Raw genomic sequence first — 27,831 nt, 5'->3', positions numbered from 1 at the left:
GTCTGCTGACCCTGCGTGACTCTGTATTCATCCCTATGTATAACAAAAACTATATAAGCAAACCTGAAAATAAAGAAAATGGATCAGTTTATGAAAAGACTGATTCCCCCATGTCGCTTCTTTCTTGTTCTCCGTTTTTCTGGCTGAATTCCCATCTGGAGTGTGGGTACTCACCAAGCCTGCTAATTTTGCCTGGGCTTCTAAGATCGGACTGGGGAGGCCTCAGTGCCTCCTCTCCTTCGGGAGGACGGAAAGACGCCTGTGGCCTGCGTAGGTGGTGCAAGCTTCTTGTCTCGAAGCTTTATTGGTATTCCACGTAAACCAAGTTATTCAGCCTCTTTTTCTCCACTAATATTTCTTACTACACTATTCTTTTAAAATTTCTCTTTATATCTGTAATTAAATAAGTTTTTTCCTAGGATGCCGATTCCGTCTCCCCTTCGAATTACCCTGGATCCACTGGGGCTGGACCCCGGCAGGAGTGGGTAGCCATTTCTTCCTCCAGGGAATCTTCCTGACTCATGGATTGAACCTGTCTCCTGCATTGCAGGTGGACTCTTTATCTCTGAGTCACTGGGGAAGCCCAGCTCATAATACGTGGTGCATAATCATATGGTTATAGCCCCAGGAGATATAGACTTTTCTCTTTATTTTATAACTGAAAACAACTCTGAGAACCAGAAGGGTGGAGATATTGGCTTCCTGCATCCCTTGCAGAATCCAGACTCCAGGGAGTCTTAAAGCAACACTTTCTAATACTTGAAGAAGTGTACACGGTTCCCCAGCAGATCTAGTTAGATGCAGTTCTGAGTCTGTGTTTCCACGTGGGGGTGTGAGATTCTGCATTTACTGCAAACTCTCAGGTGATACTGATGATAGGAGGAGGGTGGTTCAAGGGTCAGAGTTTCAGCAGCTGAACTTTAGAATTCACTCTTTGAAACTTTTCTATTTTCCCCAGATATTTAATGAACATGTACTGCATGCCAGGCTTTTCAGTCATTTGTAATGTCGTATTTACCTAGTTTTCTGGGAGGCTGGAGAAAGTTGTTTCACCTATTCGGATCCCCTCTTCTGTAAAAACAGGCTCATGGATTTTATCTTGCAGGTCGATTGGATGATTGCATGAAGAACAACCACAATGCCAACAACAGCAAAACAATGACTTGCATTTATTGGGCCCTTCCTCTGTTCTTTGTGTTTTACACTCACGGTCTCCCTTAATGTTTCCACCATCTGTGGAGGTGGTGCTAATGAAGTGTTGATTGACAGGTATGGAAGGAGAAGAGCTTAGTGGCTCAGGGTGCCCAGGGTGGAGCCTGGGCACAGCCTGGTCTGACAGCTGTGTGGCTTTGGGCAAGCCACTCACATAGTTTTTGTCTCAGTTTCCTCATTTATAAAATGAAAAAAAAAAAAAAGGTTAATATGCGTAGAGAACTTAAAACAGCTTCCGTGGCTTACGTGGAAAAATGCTGGTGTGTTGGCTGTGGTCCTGCTGTAGGATGCCTGCCTATTCCCGGCACACAGTAGGTCTGCGGTGAGCTGAGCCCCTCTGGGCACTGGTCTCTTGTGTGTCTCTTGTGTGTCCCAGGACTCTGCGTGGTTTATCATATTCTGGCTTTGCCTGCCTGGCCCTGGTGTGAATGGGACTGTCAGGTGGTGAAATCTCCTGCAGAGGGGAAGGAGATTATGCAGGGCTTGGTGCGAGGTGGGGGCGCGGGGGGGTGCACACCACACCACTGAGAGTTTTAGGATCCTGCTCTTGAATCCCCTCACCAGGGTTGGGGGAAGGAGGTTTGGGGCTCCTGATCCTTCCCGTTTTTCCATGAAATCCTCTTTGGTGCCCCTCTCAAGGCACTCATCCAACAATCCCATTTGCCAGATGGGAAGACTGAGCCCAGGGAAGGTCAGCACAGCCCATAGTCACAGTGAGGCTGCCTACTCAGGATATTCCAGCTCTTCCCTCCCCTGTGTGGACCCTATTCCCTATGAGCCCCTTGCAGCCTTACCCTCATGCCTCTAGATGTCCTCTTCCAACTGGGCCCTTTACCCTCTGAATCTGATGCAGGTAATCCACAGTCAGGCTGGATTCTATTCTGTTCCCAAAAGTCATGTTTCACCCCAGGCCCTGGGTTGCTTGGCAATAGGACTTGAACTCCTGCCAGGCTGTGTGCCCTGGAGACCAGAGGCTTCATAGTTCTGAGCTTCCTGATTTTGTGCCTAGTGTGTCAGTTGCTCAGTCATGTCTGACTCTTTGTGACCCTGTGAACTGTAGCCCACCAGGCTCTTCTGTCCATGGAATTCTCCAAGCAAGAATACTGGAGTGGGTTGCCATTCCCTTTTCCAGGAGATTGTCCCGACCCAGGCATTGAACCCAGGTCTCCCTCATTATGGGCAGATTCTTTACCATCTGAGCCACCAGGGAAGCCCATCTGTGCATCATGTCCTTCTGGCCCACAAAGAGTCCAGGAGATGTTTCCCCTGCTCACCTGGCACCTGAACCTTTATGCTTTTGCCTGCTTCACCCTGAGCTTGGAAGGGCAGGGGCGGCTGTAAACTTGAGATTCAGAGTCACCCTTTCCCGCCCCGCAACTCGTTATCATGGGAGGTACTGAGTCCTGCAGATCCAATTTCCACACTATGGTGCTCTGAGCTGATTTGCAGACCTCTCTCAGTATAGTCCCTCTTCCTCCAAAGTCTATCTGGGCAGCTGCCAGGAGTGGGGTGGGGGTGGTAAAGAGGCTGTGGGGATTGGCTGACTGGGCCACCAAGTCCAGCCTCCCCTAGATCAGAGGTCAAGCCAGGGAGAGAGGCCTTCTGGGGCGGGGGTGGGGGTGGGGGGCAGGAATCCATGTGGCAGCAAGCCACTCCTGACACAAAGTGCTAGGTTGGGAGACAAGAGGCAGGTGGTGAGGAGGCGGGGTGTGGGGGGGTGCCATAGCCAGGGATGGGGAAGACGGCTCTAGGCAGTGGCTCCAGGCAATAAACCGGCCTGGGAAGTGAATACACAGTCTGTGTGCCTGTCTTTCTGTCTCTCTCTCTTTGCCTCTCTGTCTTTCCTCTGAATTTCTCTGGTTCTCCCTTTCCTCTCCCAGCCTCAGTCTCTCTCTCTCCCTCTTCCTCTGAATTTCTGTTTCTCCCTCCCCTCTCCCAGTCCCGGTCTGTCTGTCTCTGAGCCCTTCTCGCTCCTCCCCAGCCCTCCCTATCCCTGCCCCTCACTCCCTTGCTCCTCTCCCTCTTTCCGTCTCTGCCTCACAGCTCACCATCACTGTCTCTTCCTTCATCCTCAGGACTCACCCTGCACCCCATCTGACCACAGGATGCTGGAGCTGAGCCTGTCCTGGCTGGGGCTCGGGCCGGTGGCAGCCTCCCCGTGGCTGCTGCTGCTGCTGGTTGGTGCCTCCTGGATCCTGGCCCGCGTCCTGGCCTGGACCTACGCCTCCTACAACAACTTTCACCGCCTCCGATGTTTCCCACAGCCCCCAAAACGTAACTGGTTCTTGGGTCACATGGGCCAGGTGAGTGTGAGCAGCAGGACAGATCCGGGGGATCGGGTTGGATGGACTTCATGAATAGGCCTCAGGGTTTGGGCTGGGGTCTAGGACATCAGAGAAGCCAGGGAGGCCAGGGAGCCCCCTCTTCCCTCCCTCACTCATTCCTCTGCTCTGCCATCGAGACCTTCCCCACATCCTGTCTTTCCAGCCCTAGCCTGCTTTGGGGTCCATTTCCTACCTGCCTTGCACACATTAGTGCACCTCTGAGTCCAGGCTGCATAGAACCTGGTCCCTTGGCCTCTCCAGTCTGCATGGTGGCCTTGAGACCTCCTCAAGGGTATTGTCCAGGGTCTGCTCTGCATGTGGCCACTTTCCTGTGTCTTTTCATTCTGGGTTACAGCTTCCTTCCAGGAAACAGCTATCACCTCCCCATCCCCACCTATGGCGTAGAGCTACTCACCCCCTCCCCTTTCAGGGATCCCTCCCTCTTCTCTTACTCCCCCCCCAACTAAGAGGTCCCACTGGTCTCCTTGCCCCATCTGGATAAAGTTGGTCAACCATTTCCTCTTTCAGAAGCCTTTTTAGACCTTCCTCTCCTCCACACCTGCCCACCTTGTACCCCAGACCTTGAACTTTCATTGGCCTTTCTCATGATAATTGAACAGTGAATTGTCCAGTTACTTATTAACTGCCTCCCAATTTGATGATAGTTCTGGTGAGCAGACACTACATTGCCACGTGCAGGGCTGGCATGCGAAATAAATGCTTGAGGACCTAGGTAATGAACTTTCCATCACCTCGCTCAGTCAAAGTTGAATGAACGGGTATCCAGCACCTTCTGCCTAGCAGCCCAGCTAAGAGATGAATGCAGTTTTTCTTTTCTTCCTGGGATGAGAACTACAATTTGGGGGAGGACTTACTGCAAATTTACTGTTTATTATGGCAACATTCAGAAGGGACATAGATTCTAAAGGCTGCAGGGAAGATTTCCTGAGATTCTGGGTCTTGAAATGGTCTTGGCCAAGTCTGGGGGAAGTGGGAATGTTACAAAGTCACTGCAGTTCTGCCGTCCCCTCTAACAGCTTGGCAGTGGGGTCTGGTCTTGGTCAGTCTTCCTTTCTCTAGCCTCTCTTTCTGTGTGACCTCAGATAAGTGACTCTTCCTCTCTAGACCAATCTCAAGTGCTTTGAGTGCTCAGCTGGCCTTTGGTCAGAGGAAAGCAAGTCACAGAGGTGAAAGTGACTTATGTTCACTTGCCAAGAGCATCTGGGGGTGTTTGTCAGACTTGAATGGGGCATTCAGACAGGGAGGATTCTGAGGGTTTCACCAGAAGACAACCCTGTCATCTACCCCCTTTGGGGAACATGGCCTCTGTTTCTTCTGTGTAAATGGTATGCCCATAAGTTAGACAGGATGCAGAGCCCAGCCAGCAGAGATTAGAGCTGCTCTCCTGATGGATAAACAGAGTTCACATCTGTCCCTTGCAGTAGATCAGGCCTGGAAGGTCCTAGATCTGCAGACCCTTCAGCATGCCAGGAACTGGAGGCTATGTAGATGGAACAGAATATGAAATAAAGTGAGAACAAACCCAGGGAGGAGTCCTGAGGCCACCCTGCTATCCACAAACCTCCCCAGTGGGCATCCCTTCTCCCCAATGAGCATCTCCTTCTATGGCCACCCCTTGGGGCTGAAATCACTCCCAGGTCAAGAAAAACTTGCCTTCTCAAGCCAAGGTCAGCCTCCCTGTGGGCAGAGAGCCTGTCTTTTCCTGTGCTCTGGGGTATGTCCTTGGGACTTGGAAATGCTCCAGGACCCTCTCTCTCCCAGAGGGAAGGAGGAAGCAGAAGTTCCCTCCATCTGTGCAGAATCCCACACACTGTCTGCTGCAGTGGCTTCTTTAAAAGAGTGATGGCTGTTACCTTGCTTGCAGTACCCATCCACGGAGAAGGGCATGCGGGACTTCACCCAGCTTGTAGCCAAGTACCCCCAGGGATTTAGGATCTGCCTTGGCCCTGCTATTCCCATCATCATTTTCTGCCACCCTGACATGATCCGGACTGTCGCCAACGCCTCAGGTACCCATGCAGAGCTTGTGATGGTGGGTGTCATGACACACCTCTGGGCTTCCAGCTCCTTCCTGCCAAGCTTCTATGGGGCCCCTACCAACCCCACTCCACTTCCCCTCGTCTCTCTCAGCCATCTTTCTCTTTCCTTCAAATATTCACCAATACCATTCTTGCTGCCTCTTCCCTCCTTCCAAAGCTGTCTCTACCCTACCCTGGTGTTCTGGGTGAAGGACACCCTTAGTCTTGAGGTCACATATCTGGTGTGGTAGGTCAGGACCTGGCCAGAGGAAGATGTTGGTCTGTGACAATGCAGAGAAGAAGCAAGGCTGTCTGCTGGGGCATGCTGGAAGGCTTCCTGGAGGTGGAGTTTCTGGAACTGGGTCTGGAGTGATGAGCAGAAATTTTTTCAAGCAGAGAGTAGAGGGATGTCAATCGCAACCATGGCCTCCCAGACCCCTTTCCAGGTCTGTCCTCATCCCACCCATCCCCTGTCCGAGAGCAACAAACGCTTCTAGCTCGTGAAGGATCTGGGTTGCTATTTCCATGACATCTACCTCTCTGAAGGGTTAGTTTCTTTGACCCAATCCTGGGGCTTGACCACTTCCAGTTTAGTGCCCTCCTTCTCCAGTCCCCAGGAATCTTCCTGAGGAGACTCTACCACACCCTGGCTCCCTTCCTTTGTCCTCTGCCCCTTCCACCCTTCGACAGTCCAAGCAAGCAAGCGGGACAGGCAACATGCTGCAGAAACCTTGGCTCTGACACCAGAATGCTGGGTGAGCCTTGGAAGCACCCTGGCTGCCTCTGGCTGCTGAAGTTATCTTTCATTGTTAGTAGTGGGGAAAAACACCACCCTACTATGAACTTTGCCACAAAATCAATTGGCTTTGAAGTCACTCTCCTTGAGGTATATTCAGGCCTAGCTGGGCTCCAGATACTAAATAATATCATCAGACATCTGTCTTCATAATTTAGTCCCAAGTTCATCTGTGATGGCTTCCTTCTCATCCTGGTTAAGATGAAGCCCGGAAGCTCAATCCCCACAGGAAAGTCAGCTCATTCACAACATTTCTAGGAAAATGATAAGATTTCCTTTAATTTCCCTTGCCAGATTCATAGGACCAGTTCCTGCATCCACAAGCCTCTGAGTGCCTGGTCTTGGAGGCACAGGGTCCTCTGAGCTATTGTTTTGGGGTTCAGATCAATTTAATGGCTAAGAACTCAAGCTCTGTGTTTGGACAGACTTGGACTTCCACCTCAGGCTTACTGTCTATGAGAATGTCAGCAAATTACTTTATTATGTAGAGCCAGAGTTTCTCCACCTGGAATATGGGGACAGAAGAGAAGTTGCATGAAAATGGTGTTTGGGGTCCTAACAGGGAAGTCCCCTTTCTATCATGTATCCTTGCATGCATGCTGAGTCGCTTCAGTCATGTCCAACTCTGTGTGACCCCATGGACTGTAGCCCACCAGGCTTCTCTGTCTGTGGGATTCTCCAGGCAAGAATACTGGTATGGGGGTACCATGCCCTCCTCCAGGGGATCTTCCTGACCCAGGGATTGAACCCCTATCTCTTATATCTCCTGCATTAACAGGTGGGTTCTTTACCACTAGCACCACCTGGAAGCCCATTCTATACCCAACAGATCCCAGTTCATACAAAGTGTGGGAGGGACCCTGGGAAGAGACTGAGAACAGAGGAGCAGCTGCTAGAGGTGATCCATGGGTGCAGGTGTCAATCACTGGCTTGCCAGTCCTTGCCTCTGGCAGCCTAGAAGATTGTGAATTGGGTCCTTTTTGTTCCTCTCCAGATTTGGAGCTAAGAGGAAGGTCTCCTGTACACACAGGGCCTGACCAGCACCCATGGGGATGTGTACTGCTAGTAGGTCGGCTCCTGGAATGTGATCAGCCGCATCTTCCACGCCACCTGCATCAAGCCTGTGCTTTTTGCTCCAGGTAGATGCCTCCCTGGCCACAGCTTGCTTGTTGCCGTGGACAAAGTGTTACTTTCAGGTGTGTGAGTGACCAGGGTGAAAGCAGAGGGGGGCGTGGCAGACATACCAACGTGTCTCTCTCACCTGGACCCCTCTTCTGCCTGACCCACAGACATGTCCGCTCATGTCTAGGGCATGTCTATGTGATGTGGGATGCATGGCCATGTCTGGTCAGGTTTATGTTTCTCCCTGAACTCTGGTTACAGCTGTGACACCTGATATATGTTCACACCTGAGCTCAGAGATTCATATCTGAGGCTCAGCTGTGGCCAAAGATATCTGAGGCATGTTAGGGCCTGACTGGTTCTTCTCTGAGATTGTCTGATTCTCCTGCTGGTCATGTTTGGGCCACATCTGGGGTCTGTCTGAGGTCTGGGACTCAGGGTCACTCTGAGAAATGCCTGAGACCTTATGTGAGTCTCATCTGATGCAGGTTTTAGGGTATGCTTGGGGCACCTGGTTCAGGTATGGTTCAGGTCATCAGTATATTCAAGTCCTGTCTGGAGCCTGCCTGGGGCACACTGAGGTCAGGTCAGATGGTCTTCAGGTCCATGGCAGAGTTGTTGGGTCATATCAGGTTGTGTCATTCATGTTGGGGCCATGTCAGGACATGTTAACACATATGGCCATGTCAGATGTCTCAGGAGAGGTCAGTACTGGGGCAGATGAGGTATCCTTGGTCCCCATAATGATGTTTTGTAGAGTGCTGGGTTATGCCTGTGTCTTCATAACCTGTTAGACCATGTAGGAGCCATGTCAGGGAATGTTGGGGCATGTTGTGTCATGTTGGGGTGTGTCTAAGCACACAGAGTTGTGTCTATGGACTCTGCTTTGCTCTTTTCTGGTTTTCAGCCTGGTCTGGTCCCTGCCTTCTGTCATCTCTCCACCTGGCTTCTGGTCTCCTGTGCTCTTGATCCCATTCCTGCTATGGAGGGCTCAGAAAGGGCAGATTCCTGGCTGGGATCCTCTATTCCACACAAAAATCCTCCCCTCCCCCTCTCCCTGGCCCCTGATGGTCCTCTTTCATGTCAGCTGCTGCTGCACCCAAGGATGTGATCTTCTATGACTTTCTGAAGCCCTGGCTGGGTGAGTAACTGTTTGTAAAGGGGGATTGGGGATGACCCTGGGGACCCAGGAGAAGGTCTTCCTTTGCCCACTCCCCGTGGCTATCTCTGCTAGGAGATGGGCTCCTGCTGAGTGCTGGTGACAAGTGGAGCAGGCACCGTCGCATGCTGACACCTGCCTTCCACTTCAACATCCTGAAGCCCTATATGAAGATTTTCACCAAGAGCGCAGACATCATGCATGTGAGTCTCTTGAACCCAGGGTCCCAGCTGGAGTCTTGGGGACAGTGGGGACTCAGAGATATTGTTTTGGAATTCTGCCTCTTCTGGGAAGCTTGAGTCCATTGTTCTTTCTTTCTGAGCCTCAGGTTCTTCAGCTGTACACTGTGATCCCTGCTTTGCAGGGGGTCGAGACATATGAAGCCATGTCTCTGGCACACAGTAGGTTTTAGTTTCTCTATTTCCATTAGGGAAGCCTTGAAATCTGGGAACACGTTTGGTGATAATGATGCACACTGTGTAGTGGTTATTGCTGAGTAACAGCTTTGAAGCAATAAGAGTTTAGTATTGACAACAGGACTGTGAGTCAGTTGGCCGGTCCTTGTGAAGGTGGATGGGGCCGCCCATGTATCTGTGATCAGCTGTGGGTCAGTTAGGAAGCTTTGCTGAGCTGAAGTTCTGTGCTCTGTCACATTAAGAGCTTGGCTGACTGCAATTTGATCTAGGACGACCTCCCCTGGGGCAAATGGACTTCCTTTCACGACTGTCTTCCTTTAGAAGGTATCTGAGGCTTGTTCACATCACAGGAGTAGGGTTCCATCAGATTGAGAGGAACTGCAATGTCCCTTGGGATCTAGCTTTGGGATGAGCATCTCATCATTTTCAGCATGGTCTATTGGCCAAAACAAGTCCAGAAGCAGGTCATAAATGAAAGATGGTGAAATAGGCTCCATCTCACAATAGAAGCTTCTGAAAAATTACATTGAAAAGGCTTGGGATATATACATAGGGAAATGAAGGACTAGAAGGCAGGTTTCTGTGAAGCACTTGGGATTTTTTCCTACATACAAGCTTCAAGTGATCTTGCCACTGTTTCATGGATTCTGCCAGAATATATGAGATCCTGGGTCAGAGACAAAGGACAGTTTCTTACTTTTGGCACAGCAAACAGCATGTGCTTCTAGTTGGTGGCATTCCTCCTCCATGTCACCAAATCCCATGCAGATGCCACAAGTGGACTTTGATTGCTGCCTGTTCATGTAGCATGTTATATTACTGGAGGTAGGAGTATAGGTTTAGGGACTCTATGAATTTTATAGAATTAGAAGCAAGCTAGATATTTGTCCAGGGGGAGACATAACCTCACCCCTTAAGGTTGTTGCCTATAAATATAACTGCAAAATTGCTAAGGTAAAGAATGTAGAGGTCTTGCAATTTTTTTTTTTTTTTTTTTGCATATCCAACATTAAAGGGCAGGGTTACTCAGGGTTCATGTAAGACTACTTCTTTCAACATAGGGGACATTTTCTTAATCAGTTTATCAAAATAAGCAGGAAGAAAGTTAACATTTGCTCTGTACCCACTTTATGCATTAATGTTACCACAGGATACAAAGATGTTGGAAGCAGAGCCAGGATTTAAAAAACCCAGATCTCCTGACTCCTAGCCATGGAGACTTAATGTCCTAACAGTAACAACTTTCACTCCCACCCAAGCCTGGTTCTTCCTGGAAAGGGGAGTCCAGGCCCAGGATGCAGGATCTGGGGGAGTCCATCCAAGTGGTTCAGACTGAGGAGAGGCTCAGAGAAACCAGCTTTCAGCCCTAACACTGTTCCCTTCTCTGTCTAGGCCAAGTGGCAGCGTCTGATCACAGAAGGCCACACCCATCTGGACATGTTTGAACACATCAGCCTCATGACCCTGGACAGTTTGCAGAAATGCGTCTTCAGTTATGATAGCAATTGCCAAGAGTGAGTCTTGGCCAAGGGCCTGGGAACATGAGACATAGACCCAAAGGAATAGATGAGGGAGGGGAGACTGGCTAGGACAATCAGAATGGACTTCCTGGAGGAGGTGGGTCAGATTTGGAAATTGAACAACAGTAAGGGAAAGGAGGAGATATCCTTTTTTACCTCTTTTTTAAAACATAAATTTATTTATTTTAATTGGAGGCTAATTACTTTACAATATTGTATTGGTTTTGCAATACATTGGCATGAATCCACCATGGGTGTACATATGTTCCCTATTCTGAATACCCTCCCACCTCCCTCCCCATCCCATCCCTCTGGGTCATCACAGTGTACCAGGCCCGAGCATCCTGTATCATGCATCAAACCTGGACTAGCGATTCGTTTTACATATGATAATATACATGTTTCAATGCCATTCTCCCATTTCATCCCACTCTCGCCCTCTCCCACAGAGTCCAAAAGACTGTTCTATACATCTTTGTCTCTTTTGCTGTCTCACATACAGGGTTATTGTTACCATCTTTCTAAATTCCACGTATATGTGTTATTGTACTGTATTGGTGTTTCTCTTTCTGGCTTACTTCACTCTGTACAATAGGCTCCAGTTTCATCCACCTCATTAGAACTGATTCAAATGCATTCTTTTTAACATCTGAGCAATATTCCATTGTGTATATGTACCACAGCTTTCTTATCCATTTGTCTGCTGATGGACATTCTAGGTTGCTTCAATGTCCTGGCTATTATACACAGTGCTGTGATGAACATTGGGGTACAAGTGTCTTTTTCAGTTCTGGTTTCCTCAGTGTGTATGCCCAGCAGTGGGATTGCTGGGTCATATACCAGTTCTATTTCCAGGTTTTTAAGGAATTTCCACACTGTTCTCCATAGTGGCTGTACTAGTTTGCTGCCGGGGTCCAGCCCCGGTGGATCCAGGGTGATTCAAAAGTGGGGACGGAGTCGGTGTCCTGGAAAAAACTTATTTTATTACAGATATAGAGGGAGATTAGAAACAGATAGTGTAGTAGGAGAATTAGTGGAGAAAAGAGGCTGAATAACTGGTTTACATGGAATCCCAATCACCATCTACGTAGGCCACAGGCGTCTTTTCTTTCTCCCAAAGGAGAGGAGGCACTGAGGCCTCCCTGGTCCGATCTCAAAAACACAGGCAGAATTAGCAGGCTTGGTGAGTACCCACATTTCAGATGGGAATTCAGCCAAGAAAGCGGAGAGCAAGAAAGAAACGACACGGGGGAATCAGTCTTTCTAGAAACTGATCCGATTTCTTTATTTTTCAGGTTTGTTTATATACCTTTTTGTTATACATAGGGATGAATACAGAGTCACGTGGGGGTCAGCAGACCTGACCCTTGTCACAATCAGGTGCTTCATATAAAATTATACAAAGGTCTTATGAGTTTCATCATCTTTTAGCCATGAGGTCTGCTGACATTTTATGGCCCTTCAGTTAACCAGAAAACCTATTTTTCCAGGGGTGATTTTTTCTTAAATCAGGCGCCACCCTCCAAATAAAGTTGCATTCCTATAGGGTGAGGGTGTAGTGAGTTACAATCAAGAAAGGAATTTACTTAACCTAAGGTTTAACATGATTAATCTTAAAGCTTAATACTTATTTCTCCTATATGCTAGTTATATTCATTATAAGGACAGGAATATGGAGATTTAGCAGCAAGTGTTGGCTCAACAAATGTAAACCCTTCACCAATGTTCCCCTTAAGATCTATTTTGTCTTAAGATAGTGATAAAGTTACATAGCATAGTGATTTATAGTGATTTATAACAAAGTACAGTGATCTATAACAAAAGAGAAGATTCATTAACTCAAAAGTCTAGTATTGCTAACATCAAAAACTACTATATTTCCTTTTCTATATTCCAAATACATTGATTAATATATTCCCAGGTGCCTAAGGATATGGAGGCCTGATGGCAATCATTGACTCATCAATGAAAAAAGCCCTATGCTAATACTCCAAACTCTGTGCTGTTTATGGCTGAGAGGCTGTCACACAAGCTAGTCTGTCAGCAGAGAGGTTTGACCTGAGACATCCTTGTCACACCCAGGGCAGGGAATTAGCAGTAATTATTGGCAGGACAAATGAAAAAACCCTTCACCAATATAATTCCTAATCAACCTACTAATGCTATACTAATGATCTTCTAACTTCTCAAAAGAGTCTGTATTTAGAAAGTTTTAAAACATCCCATGCCTCTCACAGTTGGGAGGCTGTAAACAATCACATGCAGCCAGACGAGCCTGATCAGGCAAGCCAGAGAACCTCCAGAGTTAGTAAGTTGAAACACTTTTGTCACGCCCAGGAATTTTCATTAACTGGAGCTGCAAGTTAACTCCTTCTCTGAAAGAAATGGTTATGGGGGAGAGCTCCCTGTAAAGTACTCTGGTTTTGGGGATAGATGCTTGGGAACAGGGGGTTTCCTGAGGCTTGATCACGCCTTTGCGTATGCCAAGCTTCCTTCCTCATGGCCTTTGCCATGGGCGGAGTTCCTCACGCTGGCTCCCAACAGTTGGCATTCTCACCAACAGAGTAAGAGGGTTTCCTTTTCTCCACACCCTCTCCAGCATTTATTGCTTGTAGACTTTTGGATCGCAGCCATTCTGACTGGCATGAAATGGTACCTCATTGGGGTTTTGATTTGCATTTCTCTGATAATGAGTGATGTTGAGTGTCTTTTCATGTGTTTGTTACCCATCTGTATGTCTTCTTTGGAGAAATGTCTGTTTAGTTCTTTGACCCATTTTTTGATTGGGTCGTTTATTTTTCTGGAATTGAGCTGTAGGAGTTGCTTGTATATTTTTGAGATTAATTCTTTGTCAGTTGCTTCATTTGCTATTATTTTCTCCCATTCTGAAGGCTGTATTTTCATCTTGCTTATAGTTTCCTTTGTTGTGCAGAAGGTTTTAACTTTAATGAGGTCCCATTTGTTTATTTTTGCTTTTATCTCCAATATTCTGGGAGGTGGGTCATAGAGGATCCTGCTGTGATTTATGTGGGAGAGTGTTTTGCTTATGTTCTCCTCTAGGAGTTTTATAGTTTCTGGTCTTATGTTTAGATCTTTAATCCATTTTGAGTTTATTTTTGTATATGGTGTTAGAAAGTGTTCTAGTTTCATTCTTTTACAAGGGGTTGACCAGTTTTCCCAGCACCACTTGTTAAAGAGATTGTCTTTTCTCCATTGTATATTCTTGCCTCCATTGTCAAAGATAAGTTGTCCATAGGTGTGTTGATTTACCTCTGGGCTTTCTATTTTGTTCCAATGATCTATATTTCTGTCTTTGTGCCAGCACCATACTGTCTTGACGACTGTGGCTTTGTAGTAGAGCCTGAAGTCAGGCAAGTTGATTCCTCCAGTTCCATTCTTCTTTCTCAAGATCGCTTTGGCTATTCGAGTGTTTTTGTATTTCCATACAAATGGTGAAATTATTTGTTCTAGTTCTGCGAAAAATACCGTTGGTAGCTTGATAGGGATTGAATTGAATCTATAGATTGCTTTGGGTAGTATACCTACTTTCACTATATTGATTCTTCCAATCCATGAACACGGTATATTTTCCCATCTATTTATGTCCTTTTTGATTCCTTTCATCAGTGTATTATAGTTTTCTATATATAGATCTTTTGTTTCTTTTGGTAGATACACACCTAAGTATTTTATTCTTTTCATTGCAATGGTGAATGGAATTGTTTCCTTAATTTCTCTTTTTTCTCATTATTAGTGTATCGGAATGCAAGGGATTTCTGTGTGTTGATTTTATATCCTGCAACTTTACTATATTCATTGATTAGCTCTAGTAATTTTCTGGCAGAGTCTTTTGGGTTTTCCGTGTAGAGGATCATGTCATCTTCAAACAGTGAGAGTTTTACTTCTTTTCCAATGTGGATTCCTTTTATTCCCTTTTCTACTCTGATTGCTGTGGCCAAAACTTCCAAAACTATGTTGAATAGTAGTGGTGAGAGTGGGCACCCTTGTCTTGTTCTTGACTTAGGGGACATGCTTTCAATTTTTCACCATTGAGGATAATGTTTGCTGAGTGTTTGTCATATAAGGCTTTTATTATGTTGAGGTGTGTTCCTTCTATTCCTACTTTCTGGAGGGTTTTTATCATAAATGGATGCTGAATTTTGAAAAGGTTTTCTCGGCATCTATTAAGATAATCATATGGTTTTCATCTTTCAATTTGTTAATCTGGTGTATTACATTGATTAATTTGCAGATATTGAAGAATCCTTGCATCCCTGGGATAAAGCCCACTTGGTCATGATGAATATGATATATATATATATATATATATATATATATATATATATATATTTTTTTTTTTTTGCTAGTGGTTCTCTGTTTATTTATAGTATTTTTCTCCAGCCAATCCCGCAAACTACATATTTGATAATGAATATGGAGATCTTTTTAATGTGTTATTGGATTCTGTTTGCTAGAATTTTGTTAAGGATTTTTGCATCTATGTTCATCAGTGATATTGGCCTGTAGTTTTCTTTTATTGTGACATCTTTGTCTGATTTTGGTATTAGGGTGATGGTGGCCTCATAGAATGAGTTTGGAAGTTTACCTTCCTCTGCAATTTTCTGGAGGAGTTTGAGTAGGATAGGTGTTAGCTCTTCCTTAATTTTAGGTAGAATTCAGCTGTGAAGCTGTCTGGTCCTGGGCTTTTGTTTCCTGGAAGATTTCTGATTACAGTTTCAATTTCTGTGCTTGTGATGGGTCTGTTAAAATTTTCTATTTCTTCCTGGTTCAGTTTTGGAAAGTTGTACTTTTCTAAGATTTTTTTCCATTTCTTCCAAGTTGTCCATTTTATTGGCATCTGGTTGCTGATAGTAGTCTCTTATGATCCTTTGTATTTCTGTGTTGTCTGTTGTGATCTCTCCATTTTCATTTCTAATTTTAGAGATTTTAGTTTTCTCCCTTTGTGTATTGATGAGTCTGGCTAATGGTTTGTCAGTTTTATTTATCTTCTCAAAGAACCAGCTTTTGGCTTTGTTGATTTTTGCTATGGTCTCTTTTGTTTCTTTTGCATTTATTTCTGTCCTAATTTTTAAAAATATAAATTTATTTATTTTATTTGGAGGTTAATTACTTTACAATATTCTATTGGTTTTGCCATACATCAACATGAATCAGCTACAGGTATACACGTGTTCCCCATCCTGAACGCCCCTCCTCCAGTCCTGGGGTTCTTCATTTCTTCCTTTTGTAGTTGCTTTAGGTGTAGAGTTAGGTTATTTATTTGACTTTTTTCTTGTTTCTTGAGGTATGCCTGTATTGCTATAAACCTTCCCTTTAGCACTGCTTTTACAGTGTCCCACAGGTTTTGGGTTGTTGTGTTTTCATTTTCATTCATTTCGATGCATATTTTGATTTCTTTTTTGATTTCTTCTGTTATTTGTTGGTTATTTAGCAGGGTATTGTTCAGCTTCCATATGCTGGAATTTTTAATAGTTTTTCTCCTGTAACTGAGATGTAATCCTACTGCATTGTGATCAGAAAAGGTGCTTGGAATGATTTCCAATTGTTTGAATTTACCACGGCTAGATTTGTGGCCCAGGATGTGATCTATCCTGGAGAAGGTTCCGTGTGAACTTGAGAAAAAGATGAAATTCATTGTTTGGGGGTGAAATGTCCTATAGATATCAATTAGGTCTAATTGGTCTGTTGTATCATTTAAAGTTTGTGTTTCCTTGTTAATTTTCTGTTTAGTTGATCTATCCATGGGTGTGGGTGGGGTATTAAAGTCTCCCACTATTATTGTGTTATTGTTAATTTCCCCTTTCATACTTGTGAGCATTTGTCTTACATATTGCGGTGCTCCTATGTTGGGTGCACATATATTTATAATTATATCACTTCTTGGATTGATCCTTTGATCGTTAGGTAGTGTCCTTCGATGTCTTTTCACAGCTTTTGTTTTAAAGTCTATGTTATCTGATAAGAGTATTGCTACTCCTGCTTTCTTTTGGTCTCTATTTGCATGGGATATCTTTTTCCAGCCCTTCACTTTCAGTCTGTATGTGTCCCTTGTTTTGAGGTGGGTCTCTTGTAGACAACATATATAGGGGTCTTGTTTTTGTATCCATTCAGCCAGTCTTTGTCTCTTGGTTGGGGCATTCAACCCATTTACATTTAAGGTAATTATTGATAAGTATGATCCCGTTACCATTTACTTTATTGTTTTGGGTTCGAGTATATAAACCCTTTCTGTATTTCCTGTCTAGAGAAGATCCTTTAGCATTTGTTGGAGAGCTGGTTTGGTGGTGCTGAATTCTCTCAGCTTTTGCTTGCCTGTAAAGCTTTTGATTTCTCCTTCATATTTGAATGAGATCCTTGCTGGGTACAGTAATCTGGGCTGTAGGTTATTTTCTTTCATCACTTTAAGTGTGTCCTGCCATTCCCTCCTGGCCTGAAGCATTTCTATTGAAAGATCAGCTGTTATCCTTATGGGAATCCCCTTGTGTGTTATTTGTTGTTTTTCCCCTGCTGCTTTTAATATTTGTTCTTTGTGTTTGATCTTTGTTAATTTGATTAATATGTGCCCTGGGGTGTTTTACCTTGGGTTTATCCTGTTTGGGACTCTCTGGGTTTCTTGGACTTTGGTGATTATTTCCTTCCCCATTTTAGGGAAGTTTTCAACTATTATTTCCTCAAGTATTTTCTCATGGTCTTTCTTTTTGTCCTCTTCCTCTGGGACTCCTATGATTTGGATGTTTGGGCATTTAACATCGTCCTAGAGGTCTCTGAGATTGTCCTCATTTCTTTTAATTCATTTTTCTTTTTTCCTCTCTGTTTCATTTATTTCCACCATTCTATCTTCTACCTCACTTATCCTATCTTCTGCTTCCATTATTCTACTGTTGGTTCCCTCCAGATTGTTTTTGATCTCATTTATTTCATTATTCATTATGTATTGACTCTTTTTTATTTCTTCTATGTCCTTGTTAAACCTTTCTTGCATCTTTTCAATCCTTGCCTCTGCTCTATTTATCTGTAACTCCATTTTGTTTTCAATATATTGCATCATTTTCACTATCATTATTCTTAATTCTTTATCAGGTAGATTCCCTATCTCTTTCTCCTTTGTTTGGTTTGGTGGGCATTTATACTGTTCCTTTACCAGCTGGTATTTCTCTGCATTTTCATCTTGTTTATATTTCTGTTTTTAGGGTGGCCTTTCCATATTCTGGCAGTTTCTGGAGTTCTCTTCACTGTAGAGTTTTCTTACTGTGGGTGGGGTTGGACTGGTGGCTTGTCATGGTTTCCTGGCTAGGGAAGCTTGTGTCGGTGTTCTGGTGGGTGGAGCTGGATTTCTTCTCTCTGGAGTGCAATGAAGTGACTAGTAATGAGTTATGAGATGTCAATGGGTTTGGTGTGACTTTGGGAAGCCTGTATATTGAGGCTCAGGGCTATGTTCCTGTGTTGCTGGAGAATTTGCGTGGTATGTCTTGCTCTGGAACTTGTTGGCCCTTGGGTGGTGCTTGGTTTCAGTGTTGGTATGGAGGTGTATGAAGAGCTCCTATTGAGTAATGTTCCCTGGAGTCAGGAGTTCTCTGGTGTTTTCAGGATTCAGACTTAAGCCTCCTGCCTCTGCCTCTTACAGTAGCCTCAAGACTTCTACATCTATACAGCACCAATGATCAAACATCTAAGTTAAAGATGAAAAGTTTCTCCACAGTGAGGGACACCCAGAGAGGTTCACAGAATTACATGAGGAAGAGAAGAGGGAGGAGAGAGATAGAGGTGACCAGGAGGAGAAGAGGGGGAATCAAATAGGACGAGAGTGAGCTAGCCAGTAATCAGTAAGCTAGCCAGTTCCCTATGTGCTCTCCACAGTGTGGATCATTCAGAGATGTTCACGGAGTTACACAGAGAATAGAAGAGAAGAGGGAGGAAGGAGACAGAGGTGGCCAGGAGATAAAAGGGGGAATCAAAAGGTGAGAGATAGATCCAGCCAGTAATCAGTTCCCTAAGTGTTCTCCACATCCCAGAACACACAAAGAGGTTCAAAGTTGAGTAGAGAAGAGAAGGGGGAGGGAGGAGATAGAGGCGACCTGGTGGAGAAAAAGGAGAGTCAAAAGGGGGAGAGAGCAGTCAAGCCAGTAATCTTGCTCCCAAGTCAAAATGGGTACCAAAGATTGGGTTCTCAAAGGTACAAAATTGATTAGAAATACCAAAAAGCAAAGATTAAAAATCTAGAGTAGAGGTTGTGTTCTCAAATATACAATATTAAAGAAAAAAACAAAGCCATAAAAAATACAAATGTATGAAGTTTGCTTTAAAAAATAGAGTTTTTTGTGCAAAGTAACAGTAGGTTATAAAAATGAAAATTAAAAGAGTAATAGAGGACTTAAAAATAAAAAAATTTAACTTAAAGAATGATAATAGTAAAGATATATCTAGGACTTTCTCTGGTGTTGTTGTGGACAGTGTGGGGTCAGTTCATTTTCAGATAGTTCCTTGATCCAGCGTACACTTCTCAAGATATAGGCCCCTTCCTACGTAGTTGGTGCTAACTACAGGGTTTTAATCTATTGCACCTGTCACTTCCAAGGCAGTTCCCTCTGTTTGATTTAGCTTCTTCTGTTTGCTGGTCTCGTCAGTGTCTAATTTCCACCCTGACACAAGGGGGCGGTGGTGGACACTTTTTAAGGCTCACTTGTTCAGTCGTGCTGTGGGGAGGGAGGAACACTGCAAACAAATAACACTGGCATGTGCTCGCAGTGTCTTGGCCACACTAGGTTTGCCCCCACTCACAGCGTGTGTGCTTTCCCTGTCTACACTGCTGAGGTTCTAGGTTGCTCTGCCGGGAACTGTCTGAGGCTGGCCCTGGGTTGTATGCACTTCCCCGGTCTAAGCTGCTCAGGTTCAGGTACTCAGGTGCTCCACAAAGGCACAGACTTGTTTGGGCCTGTGTTTTGTGCCCTTCCCAGGTCCGAGCAGCTCAGGTGACCAGGTGCTTGGCAAGCATGGTTGCTGTGACTTATCGCCTCCCCCATCCCTGCTGCTCAGTTTTCTTGGTGTACAATGGGCACACCTTCTCAGGTGTGCTGTGTGTCTCTTCTGGGGAGCTGATCTCTGGCTGTGACCCTCCCGGCAGATGTCAACCATCCAGAATCCCAAGAAGTCTTGGTTATCAATGAAGCCTGCTTGCAGTTGGGTAGATGACGCCTCTCTGGGGCCACAATTGCCCCCTTCTGGCTCCGGCTGCCCTTGCCTGCCTGTCTCCAGCGGGGGATGGCCCGGTCTGCAGCCAGCTAGCTCTGCTCAGTCCTTTGTTCTGTGAGTGGGCCTGGCAGTGTCTTAGGTTAGGGCTTTTCATGAGATAGCTATCCCACAGTCTCGTTTGCTATCTCAAGTTAGTTCCCTCAGATTGCCCTTGGGGCATTCAGGCCCAGTCTTTACCCTAAGCAATGCAGCCCGTGCCTCCCTGCCCAGCCCCTGCTTGCTAGAGGCGGATGCGGGTGTCTGTGCTGCTTCTTTGCTGGGAGTTACCATTGGGCATGTAATCTGTGGGTTTTGATTATTTATTTATTTTTCCCCCCAGTTATGTTGCCCTCTGAGGTTCCAAGGCTCACCACAGACTTGCCAGTGAGAGCGTTTTCTGGTGTTTGGAAACTTCTCTCTTTTTAAAGATTCCTTTCCCGGGATGGATCTCCTCTGTCCCTACCTCTTTTGTCTCTCTTTTTATCTTTTATATACTTTTTCCTGCCTCCTTTCGAAGACAATGGGCTGCTTTTCAGGGTGCCTGATGTCCTCTGCCAGCATTCAGAAGTTGTTTTGTGGAATTTACTCAGCATTCAAATGTTCTTTTGATGAATTTGTGGGGAAGAAAATGGTCTCCCCATCCTATTCCTCCGCCATCTTAGGATCCTCCTCCCACTTCCGGAGATATCCTTTTAGGTAGGTAGAATTGCTTGGAAAGTGAGGTCGCTCAGCCGTCTCCGACTCTTTGCGACCCCGTGGACTGTAGCCCACCAGGCTCTTCTATCCATGGGATTCTCCAGGCAAGAATACTGGAGTGGGTTGCCATTTCCTTCTCCAGGGGATCTTCCTGACCCAGGGATCGAACCTAGGTCTCCTGCATTGCAGGCAAACGCTTTAACCTCTGAGCCACCAGGGAAGCCCTTGATAAAAACTAGCAGGCTAAAATGAGCAAAATGTGTGCAATAGTGAGGAGACACCTTGGAAATAAGTTTGGAGGAGTGGGCTGGGTTATATCTTAAAACCTTCTGAAACCAAACAAAAAGGATAGGAACTTTATTCTGAGGTTTTCAGAGAGCCAAGGAAGATATTTGAGCACACGAAGGTCACGGTCAAAGTTGAGCTTGGAAGATGTCCAAGAGATCATTTGTCAGATGACTCAAGGCCAACTGTAATAGGCACAACACCATTCAACTGTGTTGACACTAGAAGTAAGGAGCGTAGGGAAGCTGTTATCCCCATTGATCAGCTGGGCAAGGTTAAGGGTCTGAACTGAGTGGAGAGTGTGGGGAAGGAGAGGGGAACAGAAACAGGGTGAGAAAGGAGAGAAGCCTGATGTCTAAGCTGTGCTCTAGGTGCCTGGGACATGGAGGCAGCTCACGGAGATGGGATGTGGGTTGAGAGGAGTTTGAAGAGTCACATCTCCTGGCTCATCCCTACACTGTATCTGTGAACCATATGTTTCTGCAGCCTCAGCTTCCTGAAGGGAGGTAGCCCGCAGTTTCTGGGCTTCCCGTATTTTAAGTGGTGGCTTCCCTTCATGCTCTCATCCTTCAGGAAGCCCAGTGAATATATTGCCACCATCTTGGAGCTCAGTGCACTTGTGGCAAAGCGGAACCAGCAGATCTTCCTGCACGTGGACTCTCTGTACTTCCTCACCCCAGACTGGTGGCGCTTCCGCAGGGCCTGCCGCCTGGTGCACGACTTCACAGATGCAGTCATTCAGGAGCGGCGCCACACCCTTCCCAGTGAGGGTACTGATGATTTCCTCAAGGCCAAGGTGAAGACCAAGACTTTGGACTTCATCGATGTGCTTCTGTTGACCAAGGTGGGTTCCTCTGGGATCTGAGTTTAGGAAGTAAAATGGACTTTGATCTGATCAGAGAACCTAAATAAGATACAGAGGGTACTGGGGAGTCATAGAAGGTGCTTGTGGAAGGGAAGTATGGGTCAGAGAAAAGTTTTATAGATGATTGTGTGGAATACTGTCTGCAGGGAATGCTAAAACTGTCAAGGGCCTGAGAGTTTAGTCTATTTCAAAGTTGATAAGTTAATCTCTCTCTCTGTGTATTGTATGTATGCAGAACCTTGGATCAGAGCAGAGCATTAATTTCAGTAGTCAGAGTAGAACTTAGCTCTGGTTCTCCATTTGCAAATTCCTTTGAGGGCACCATGATGCTTTCATCTGTACGTGCAGCCATGCTGGCATCACAGCAGAATTACCTCCAGATTTTGAAATTTGGAACCCATACAGGACAGCTAATACTTTGCCCCTTCTTCCCTATAGTGGGTAAGGAAAGGTTTATGGATAGGCATAAGAAGATGGAGAAAGAGAGGGAGAGAGGAGAGAAGAAAAGAGAGAGATTGTTTGGAGCTTAAATAAATCATCTTTGGTGAGAAAGCAGTCTATGATTTTATAGGTTTAATACCCATTCCCTATCTCTAGGATAAAAAGATCTTTGGATTTAATCACCAAGCCTGTGAGCAGATGTCTTTGGGGACAATGCTCAATCTCTAGCTTACAAAACAAGTTGCTAGTTGATGATCCTGCAACCCAGGTGGACATTAACTTTTTTTTCTCCAAAATCCCTCATCATGTCAAAACATAAAAATACTAAAGGATCATTGATTCCTATCACCAGGCACAACATAGGAGGCAAAGAAATAGAGACATCTGGAGTGGGCATAAGAGGTCTAGGAGTTCAGGGTGGGCTTGGGTTTCTGGATGGATGATGGAAATTCAGAGGTTGTTGCAGTTTAGGCTCAGGGACTATGAGCTAGTGTGATTCTGGGGATTTTGCTTTCTCTCCAGGATGAAGATGGGAAGGGATTATCAGATGAAGATATCCGGGCTGAAGCTGACACCTTCATGTTTGAGGGTGAGAGTCCCAGTGTGGGACTACTTAGAAGGCTGGGTCTCTCTACTCCAGGATGTTGCCAAGGGGACCTTGGACCACTCAACTCCTCCCCATCCTCCCTATGGGAGGGTATTGTCCACTCTCCGGTGCTGAAGTAGCCCAGAGATCCAAACCTTTCTGGATATTCCTCAGGCCATGACACCACAGCTAGTGGTCTCTCCTGGGTCCTGTACAACCTTGCAAAGCACCCAGAATACCAGGAGCGCTGCCGGCAAGAAGTGCAAGACCTTCTGAGGGACCGTGAGTCTAAAGAGATTGAGTGGTGAGTGCAAGTCCTCATGGTGCACTCCTGAACCCCTCGCATTGACTCTGTTTCCTGGCTGGGGATAAGGGAAATTTTGTGTGGATTTTGTCGTTGTTACTTAGTGAGAATAGTAGCAAAGCTCAGAAGCTGGATCTGTTACTCAGCATGGATAGCAGGGCAAAGTTTTCTTGCTTTGGGGACAGAAACTTGGATTTCTGAGATAACTGGTGACAATGTGGGAGGGCAGATGTTGCTACTTAGCACATATTCAGTATTTGAACTTCCCCTCCACTCTGTTACCTTTCTCTCTAAAAATCACATGTTTTCACACATCTTCACTCCATGAGTGTTTGCTGATCTCCTGCCCCTTTTATCCTCATATTATTTAGTCCAGGATTCACATGGAACCCTTAGGGACTAAAGTCATTCACCACTTGTCCAGGGATACCTGCATCTTCCTCCATCCAGTCCCCATTCAACAAACACTGGTACACTGCCTCCCTCTTCTCAGTTCTATGATATCTCCAATTCTTCTAAGTCCCATTCTGTGTCTTGGAGACTCAGGAAGGACCAGACCCAGTCTTGCCTTCCAGGACCTCTCAGCCTGGTGAGGAATAGTCCCAGGTCAGAACACTCCCAGTGTAGATGGCCAGGGCAGGGTTTCGATTTAGAGAGGAAAATCAAAGTTGGAAAAAATGTCCTCAACTTAGATCTTCCAAGATGAGCAGTAGATATTTTGAGGTGCATTTGAGGTGCTTATGGTGAAGAAATAGCCTGGCCAAAATGAAGAGATGGAGAGTAAGAGGGTGTAGGGGAGAAGGGAAGTGAGAGGCAGGAGGGAGGGAGGGGTTTGATTTGTACATGTGACTGACTGTGTAAGGTAGATTAATTAATAATATCAACACACACTACTCCAGAGTGTGGAGTGGATAACCAATTTTGGATATTAAAATAATATAGTTTAACTATAGTCTGAGATTTTAGCATGGAGACCATATGCACATTTTGTTAAATTAACCTTTGAATACTCTCGTTGCTATGGTGAGTCATATATCCTACCTGGATGGAGAAACATCTATATGTTCATGTGGCATACAGACACTACCATTTCTTGCTACATTTAAACCAGGTAGTTGATATCATCACCATCTTTTCTATTATTTCTCATAGGAAAGTTAATAATGTATGGATATAATTTTCTTGCCCAGTGAGCATGGTAACACTACATATAGCGTGTCATATCAATAGGAAAAATAAAGCCTGTTTCATAAAAGCTCTTGTAACAACTGGAGCGCTAGATGGAAAAAATGAATCCAACCTCTTTCTCGTCTTATATGAACGTAACGTCGACATGAATCAAAGACATAAAATATAAAATAAATGAATCTTAAAGGCTCCAGAAGGCTTCCCAGGTGGCACAGTGGTGAAGAACCCACCTGCCAATGCAAGAGATGCAGGAGACATGGGTTCTGTCTCTGGGTGGGGAAGATCCCCTGGAGCAGAAAATGGTGACCCACTCTAGTATTCCTGCCTGGAGAATCCCATGGACAGAGGAACCTGGCGGGCTACTGTCCACGAGGTCGCAAAGAGTAGGGCACGACTGAGTGACTGAGCATGCACAGGCACAAAGTCTCTAGAGGAAGCCATGGGAAATTATTTGTAGTTCTGCAGAAGAGAAGGCCCTACTCTTGATGCAAGTCCAGGAGCTGTACAAGAAGACACTGATATACCGTTACATGTAAAAGATACAGACCAGGGTGTACATTATACAGCATGCTATGAACACTATATAACTTTTAAAATGCAATACACTCTCCCTGGAAGGATACATAAAACAAAGTTACTTAGGGAAACAGTGAGGAGGGGAAATGAGTGTTGGGCTATAAGAGTGTGTAGTTTTCTAATTTTGAACTAGTTAACTGTACCATTTGTTAAGAATTTAAATCACTACACAGAATGAAGAGGATTAGGGAAAAAACTCAGTCCCCCTTACTGGATCTTATCTTCAAAATGTATAGAAGTTTTCTAGTAAATTCTCTTATTTTCTAAATATAAAATCGCTATCTACCAAAAATGACACATTTACCCCCACATTCAAATGATATTTCTCTCCTCCCTGCCCCCATCTAGTTGCATTAACTAATGTCTGTAGTGCAGTAATAAATAAGAGTAAACATTGAATCTGTTTCTTTTGCTTCTTACTTATCTACCTTTTGATTTTGTTCTTGATGTAAAGAATAATATATTTTTATACAAGTTTTGAATATTTTTATGGCTGGATTTTGGGTATGTTGCTCAGAAAAGATTCTGAAAACATCAGACTCAATTTTGTCTGGTTCTTCTGTGATACTGCTTTTCTTTCTATCTTTAAAAAAAATTTAATTGAGGGACAAGGGACAAAGAAAAAGCTGTATCATTTATGTATATGACTTAATGAGTTTGGAGATATTGGATCCATCTGTGATTTTGTTCTGGGCAGAGAGGATCTTATGGGGCACCAGGAGGGCTGGTGGTGTGTCTCTTTTTGCTCCCTGGATAATTGTTGTGGGGGTTCCTTAGGGACGACCTGGCCCAGTTGCCCTTCCTGACCATGTGCATCAAGGAGAGTCTGCGATTGCACCCCCCAGTCACAGTCATCTCCCGCCGCTATACCCAGGACACTTTGCTTCCAGATGGCCGGGTCATCCCCAAAGGTACTCACAATGACTAGGGGAGGAGCTTCCTGGTGAGAAAGAGGGGTCAATGAGGCAGTGAGGACCTAGTTCTGCTGCCCTCTCTTGTTCCACAGGTGTTATCTGCCTCATCAATATTGTTGGGACTCACCACAACCCATCTGTGTGGCCAGACCCTGAGGTGATGCCTCCCCCACGCCATACCTCCATCATCCCTGTCCATTCCCATTGAGAGGCCCGGGGGAGACTACAGAATTCTGATTGGCAAATCAGACATCACCTCCCTCCCATTATACACACATCTGCTTCTCCAAGGATGGATGCCCTGGGAGATCCCACCCAATAGCCTTGTCTTGTCTTGCCCCCAGGTCTATGACCCCTTCCGCTTCGAGCCAGAAAACATCAAGGGGAGGTCACCTCTGGCTTTTATTCCCTTCTCAGTGGGACCCAGGTGAGGGTAGTGGGCATCTGAGGTAGGGATGGGGTGGTGTGTTGGGGGTTCTGGGACTGAGATTCCAGACATGACTTTCTGGCAGGGGAGTGGGAAAAATGAAGATGGTCAGAGTTTTGGCTCTCCTTCCCTCCCCTCCCCTGGAAGTTATAGGAAAGTGTTTGGGGAATGATAGTGGGTCCAAGGAGGGGGTCTACATTGTGCTGGGAGTCCTGTTTCCCTGCCTGCTGGTCTGTGTCCCTGACTGGGCTTTCAGTCAGGCTCAGATAGTCAAGCCTATGTAGGGGTCTCAGGCAACGTTCGTATTCTCTATCACCGTGGGTGGGGGTGGGAGTTGTGAGCTAGATTCTAGGAGCGATGGGGCCTGGGTAAAGGTTCCCAGCACAGTCAGAGACCTCACTCTGGCCCACAGGAACTGCATCGGGCAGACGTTTGCCATGACGGAGATGAAGGTGATCCTGGCGCTCACGCTACTGCGCTTCCGCGTCCTGCCGGGTGAGGAGCCTCGCCGGAAGCCAGAGCTGATCCTGCGTGCGGAGGGCGGACTTTGGCTGCGGGTGGAGCCTCTGAGCACAGGCCAGCAATGACACAGCAGCCCCTTCTCTCCTGGAATCCTCCCCGGTCTAGCCACCTCCCTGAAAATTCCCAGGAATAAAAATTATGTGGTCACTTCTGCACTAGTCTCATCAAGAGCCAGCAGGGGCGCTTGGTACTTTCTAGGTTCAACAGGACCAGCGTGGCTGTGAACTTGGGAGATAGGAGCAATGTGTGTGGGAGGGAACACTGATGTGGTAGCTGGAGCTCCAGCCTGAGTCATGAGGGTAAGACTACTCGTTAGGGAAGGTTGACCAGAGAGCTTGATGCAGCCAGGGTCAGATTCACTCCCTGCTATTGTACTACCAAGGTCACCATCCCAGTCTGCCATTTACTAGCTGTTTTGTTTGGGGGAAATAGTTTCTCTCTCAAAGCCTCATTTTATATTACATAATAGAAGCCACGTCATTGCGCTGTTGTGGAGACTGAATAAACAAGCATGTGCAAAGTGACTGACTCAATGTCTTGTAAACATCAGTACTCAATAAAAGTTCATTTCCTCCTTTGCTTATGCATCAGTTTCTCAGATTAAAATGTCTCAAAGTCATACAAGTCATATTTCAGTTTTGAGACAGGTGGAAACCTGCTGTTGAAGAAAACTATCAGTAGAAGAGTCAGAAAATAAAAAAAAAATCCCCATAGTTACATCTATTACACAGTGGCCAGGGGCTTTAATGTGAAGCTGACGTGAAGTTAGATACTGAAAAAACAACTTTTTTCCTTCACAGAGACATGACCCAGGATTTCATTTTTGTCTCGCTGTTCTAGGAAGTGGAGATCAAGCAGGTTCACATTAGACAGAGTAGCTGTCCCAGGACTAGGCACCCCCTGCCCCATGACTCAGGCTGCAGGGGATCCTGGGGCAGAGTCCTGGTCTCAGACCCTTTCAGGAGTCTACAAGTTGGGAACAGAAGACTTAATGGTTAACTAATAAGAAAGAAACCCTGTAACATAAAAAGAGCAAGTATTTAATATATTCTGAGCTGAAAATCACATTTGTTTTTCTTTGCCTTCAGAGATCTTATTTAAAATGTTTATCTCGTACCCTAAATGATACCTTATCATATGTGGTATCTCTTTGAATACATCACTGTAAATGTTCTTTCTTTGAGTTGAAC

The 27,831-nt window shown here is 45.4% G+C and overlaps 1 protein-coding gene across 8 annotated transcripts; it reads left to right on the top strand.

The window, feature by feature from the left end:
* Positions 1–1,246: 1,246 nt before the first annotated feature.
* LOC138440789 (cytochrome P450 4F2-like) lies at positions 1,247–27,220 on the top strand. Of its 8 annotated transcripts, none has more exons than XM_069590672.1 (13): positions 1,247–1,534; positions 3,288–3,515; positions 5,422–5,566; positions 8,581–8,634; positions 8,728–8,855; positions 10,461–10,582; positions 21,392–21,662; positions 22,647–22,713; positions 22,885–23,014; positions 25,556–25,689; positions 25,785–25,849; positions 26,037–26,119; positions 26,532–27,220. In XM_069590672.1, exons 2-13 carry the CDS (start codon positions 3,318–3,320, stop codon positions 26,704–26,706), a joined length of 1,572 nt encoding a protein of 523 aa, XP_069446773.1. In that variant the 5' UTR covers positions 1,247–1,534; positions 3,288–3,317; the 3' UTR covers positions 26,707–27,220. The 8 variants fall into 8 exon arrangements, 7 of the variants coding, with proteins under 7 accessions (XP_069446773.1, XP_069446772.1, XP_069446775.1 ...); XM_069590671.1 differs by having other exon boundaries at positions 1,261–1,523; XM_069590674.1 differs by having other exon boundaries at positions 1,319–1,527.
* The last annotated feature ends 611 nt before the right edge of the window (positions 27,221–27,831 follow it).

This window comes from Ovis canadensis, chromosome 5 (assembly GCF_042477335.2).
Source record: "Ovis canadensis isolate MfBH-ARS-UI-01 breed Bighorn chromosome 5, ARS-UI_OviCan_v2, whole genome shotgun sequence".
In the NCBI taxonomy this organism is placed as follows: Eukaryota; Metazoa; Chordata; class Mammalia; order Artiodactyla; family Bovidae; genus Ovis; species Ovis canadensis.
The sequence above is the reverse complement of the archived record's forward strand: the minus strand, read 5'-3'. Positions and strand labels throughout refer to the sequence as shown.

Excerpts from the sequence above, each read along its gene's own strand:
- LOC138440789 (XM_069590671.1), top strand. The coding sequence starts at position 1,467 with ATGCTGGTGTGTTGGCTGTGGTCCTGCTGTAGGATGCCTGCCTATTCC. Across the intron at positions 21,663-22,646 it reads ATGTGCTTCTGTTGACCAAG|GATGAAGATGGGAAGGGATT; the intron begins GTGGGTTCCTCT and ends CTTTCTCTCCAG. Across the intron at positions 25,850-26,036 it reads CTGTGTGGCCAGACCCTGAG|GTCTATGACCCCTTCCGCTT; the intron begins GTGATGCCTCCC and ends TCTTGCCCCCAG.